The sequence below is a fragment of the Danio aesculapii genome, chromosome 17 (assembly GCF_903798145.1).
Source record: "Danio aesculapii chromosome 17, fDanAes4.1, whole genome shotgun sequence".
NCBI lineage: Eukaryota > Metazoa > Chordata > Actinopteri > Cypriniformes > Danionidae > Danio > Danio aesculapii.
In genome coordinates, this window is record NC_079451.1 from 15,819,742 (window position 1) to 15,823,877 (window position 4,136).

At 38.5% G+C, this 4,136-nt stretch overlaps 1 protein-coding gene across 1 annotated transcript; it reads right to left on the reverse strand.

The window, feature by feature from the left end:
• Positions 1-998: 998 nt before the first annotated feature.
• Positions 999-3,053, reverse strand: htr1b (5-hydroxytryptamine (serotonin) receptor 1B). The gene has a single exon (XM_056477062.1). The coding sequence runs from the start codon at positions 2,683-2,685 to the stop codon at positions 1,528-1,530; it is 1,158 nt and encodes a 385-aa protein (XP_056333037.1). The 5' UTR covers positions 2,686-3,053; the 3' UTR covers positions 999-1,527.
• Positions 3,054-4,136: the final 1,083 nt, after the last annotated feature.

The window sequence follows — 4,136 nt, forward strand, 5'->3', positions numbered from 1 at the left end:
GCTTAGGATCAAGATAAAGTATGATTTGTAAGACGTAAATTCTATGCTAATGTAACCTCTTTAGGGGAAAATAGGCTGAACACACATACTTACATTGTTTTTTAATAATAAAAGTGTAACCATTTTTTTGTTGTTGTTGATGAATTCATTATCATGTGTAGCCACAGTTTTACTTAAAAATACGTGTTTAAATTGTTGTTAGTTTGGTTTAATTTGCATTGTAAAACCCTGATTACGTTCGTAAGGGGACCATTTATTTGATAAAATCATTTGTAATGTGTAATGTGCAGTAACAATGTTGCTTTACACTTAATAATTTACTCTGTATGTGAATGTCCCATAAACATAATCTGGAGCCAGTCATTTTGCTAGTATGTTTCAGGTTTTTCTTCCTATATATATATATATATATATATATATATATATATATATATATATATATATATATATATATATATATATATATATGAAGAAAAACCTGTAACGTATGTATATAAAATATCACACGGCATTTAGAGGCATATATGTGTGTGTGTGTGTGTGTGTGTATATATATATATATATATATGTGTGTGTGTGTGTGTGTGTGTATATATATATATATATATATATATATATATATATATATATATATAAACCTCTATATGCCATGTGATATTTTCTTCTGAAATTAGCATTTTTCTCCAACTCTTGTATGTAGGCTCAGAAATTGTACTTTTATAATAACTTTTTATTGCCTTTAAAATGAAATAACAAATATAGGAGAGTGAGAAAAATGCTAATTTTAGGAGAAATTTTCAGATGGCACTTAGAGGTTTTTTGCATCTGAACTCTTCACATGCTCATATATATATATATATATATATATATATATATATATATATATATATATATATATATATATATAAAGAATTCAGATGCAAAAAAACGAAATGAAAGTTTCTCCTAAAATTTGCATTTTTCTTAGATATGTTTTATCCCTGGTTTTTAAATTTTTTTTTACTTCCTGATTAGAAACAAACCAAGCCATCGTTAGCAATTCGAAAGTGTCACTTTTTGTACTAGTAACAGACTCTGAGTGTTTCTAAGCAGTTATTGGTGTGACCAAGGGTGTGTGTGTGTGTGTGTGTGTGTGTGTGTGTGTCTGTGACAGAGAACAAGAGAGGGCGGGAGCGCGCGCGCGGGTGTGTGTGTGTCTGTATGTGCGTGATTACCTGCCTCTGCTGCGGCTCTCAGTGTTAATAGGCAACAGCATAATTACAAGCAATGCAGCTATTAGATTAATTAGTGTAGAAAAAAATGTAAATGATTTCATCCAGTCGCTGTCATTTATATCATTGGTTTCCTTTTTTGCTTTGTCCATGAATTAATGTGGCGAAGTGATGCGGGACTGATACAGAGCAACAATCAACACCTTAGATGGACGTCTGACAGCCAATCAGAATCAAGCATTTAACAGTTCCGCAATATCAGTTGCGATAATGATAGACTGACTGATCATTATCCCTTATGGGCTACTTATTTTTCCTATCGTCTGCAACATCTAAAACTTATGAGTTTATGAAAAGCCTTTTTAAAGTCATCATTCGACATGGTGTATATTATTGGATTGATGAGTGAGTTGACGTAGCCAAGCCAAGTGAAAAAGTCAAAGAGTTCTGGAGAAAAGCAGGACGAACAAAGGGGAATCAACAGCGTGTAAATGAAAAACGGCAGCCAGCACACAATATAAGCTCCTAATATAATGCCCAGGGTTTTGGTGGCTTTCCTCTCGCGCGCAGCCGATATTCTCTTTTTCTCCAGAAGTGAATCGGACACAGTTACTCTAATTTGATTGTCACTGCCCAGAGACCCGCTGTCCGAGCAAAGGTCTTGCCTTCCACAATGCAAAGGCGAAGTCGAAGCCACCGAAGCGGGCGAATTAGTGTTCAGATGTGCCGAAGTGAGTCTTTTGCCAGGTTTTTTGGGCGACTGCTTCAAAATGCGCTTTCTCGCCTCCACGTAAATCCGCCCGTACAGGGCGATGAGCAGCAGCGTAGGGATGTAGAAAGCTCCAAAAGTGGAGTAGATGGTGTAGAAAATGTGGTCCGTGTTGACCGAGCAGGTGGTCAGCTCCCCTGCCTTCACCTGTCGCCAGAAGAAAGGCGGCAGGGAGATGGAGATGGCGATGATCCAGGCGGTCGCCACCATCCCCGCGGCGCGCGCCTGGGTGCGTTTCTTGGCGTACTCGACCGCGTCCGTTATTGCCCAGTATCGATCCAAGGCGATTACGCAGAGGTGAAGTATGGACGCGGTGCAACAGGTTATGTCTGAGGACAGCCAGATGTCGCAAATGACCTGGCCGAGGGTCCACTCGCGGGTGACCGTGTACAGCACGCAAATGGGCATCACGAGCACCGACACCAGAAGGTCCGTGACGGCCAGCGACGCGATCAGAAAGTTCGCCGGTGTCTGGAGCTTTCTGGACTGGGAAATGGTGGCGATGACAAACGCATTGCTTAATATTGTTGCGAGAGTGATGAGACCCAGAACTGACGACAAGGTGACTTGGAAAGCGAAACTTTCTTGCTTTTCGTCCGTTTTAGGTGTCAAAGTCACATTGGTGCCGGTCGAGCTGTTCAAGACCTCGAAATGGGCAGGTGTCGGCTTGAAATAACCGCTGCGCTCCATCCCAGAAGAATACATGCGTTTTCATATTTTGAAGATAAAGCAGTATTTTCTTCGCTTCATGATTTCCTTCAGCTCCAGCATCAGCTGCGGACAGACGCTCGGGGACACTTCTGTTCTGTGACTTGCATAGAAATCATTCTGTTTCATTTTAACACTCAAACTTGGATCTTCACGCAAAATAAAACTCAGCTTCGAATAAAACAGTTGACAAACTGAAGAAAATAAAACATCCCTGAAGTTGTGTGAGAACATCCCTGCGACCCTCCTCAGTGTGATCCTCCTGATTCAGGTCCACAAACGGCTCATCTTTAAAAGGTAGATACTTTGCCTGCAAGCAGCAGCAATTTTTCATAGGTTTCACTGATAGGCGGTCGCAGGGTCCTTGCTTTTTATAGGGCTCTGATGCAAAAGTTGCAGCTTTGATAACCATGATCTTCTAGTTTGAGAGAGGACGCTGTCCTCTGGGTCTTAGTGCCTCCTTACATTCTTATCACCCTTTTCATTCATCCAAAAATAAATAAAATAAACAAATATTCTTGTGTTCCAGAAATTACAAAATATAAATGGACAATAATGTTTGCCACTCAAAATATCTTGTGTTGTGATCACCAGGTTTGAAATTACATGATGAGTTTAAGTTTTGTGTGAGCTGTTATTTAGGAGCCCGTTTTTAATATAATAGGCAACCACAGTAGTTTGACTTCTGAATGAATGACACTGATATTTTTTATATTGATTTAAACCAAAATCTTCCATAACTAATTAAATACAATACTTTGATAATTTGTTCATATGACTGTGTATTGTTTTAGATGTTCTTTATTGATTTTACCAGGCATCTCTTTGGAAAGAAATAACACAGCTTTGCAAATGCTTGCTTTGTGAGATATTTTCTATTAAATTATAGCAACATTTTATTCCTGAAATTATAGCATAAATGTATAGCATCAATATAGTATCACCATATTGTTCTTTCTTTCTTTCTTTCTTTCTTTCTTTCTTTCTTTCTTTCTTTCTTTCTTTCTTTCTTTCTTTCTTTCTTTCTTTCTTTCTTTCTTTGACTCTTACTTATTTCTAAAATAGGTTTATATAGATTGAAACAAATCAAACACCCCATTTCTGAAAAGAATATTTTTCTCCATTTCTCAGTGAATATAAGTGAAGTTTCATAAACTAATTTCGAGAGGAGCAAGTGATATGATTGAGCACGTCTGGCCACTCATCAGTAATCAGTAATAATCCAATCAGAGTGATCCTAGTTTACTATAAATGGATATTTTTCTCCCTAATGTTTTATCTTCATTTGGAAGAATCCCCCCTTCCACCCCTTCTCCTCCTTTTCCTCCCTTTTCTAAAAGGGGGAGCTCTCGAGACCTACCTGATCTCGCATCTCCTGATATGCTTATAGACCGGGCGGGAGCCCTGGGCTCAAATATCTCCGAGCTCAGGGTTCTCTCCCGGGACAG

Bases quoted from the DNA above. Each gene is read 5' to 3' on its own strand.
- htr1b (XM_056477062.1), bottom strand. From the start codon at position 2,685: ATGTATTCTTCTGGGATGGAGCGCAGCGGTTATTTCAAGCCGACACCT.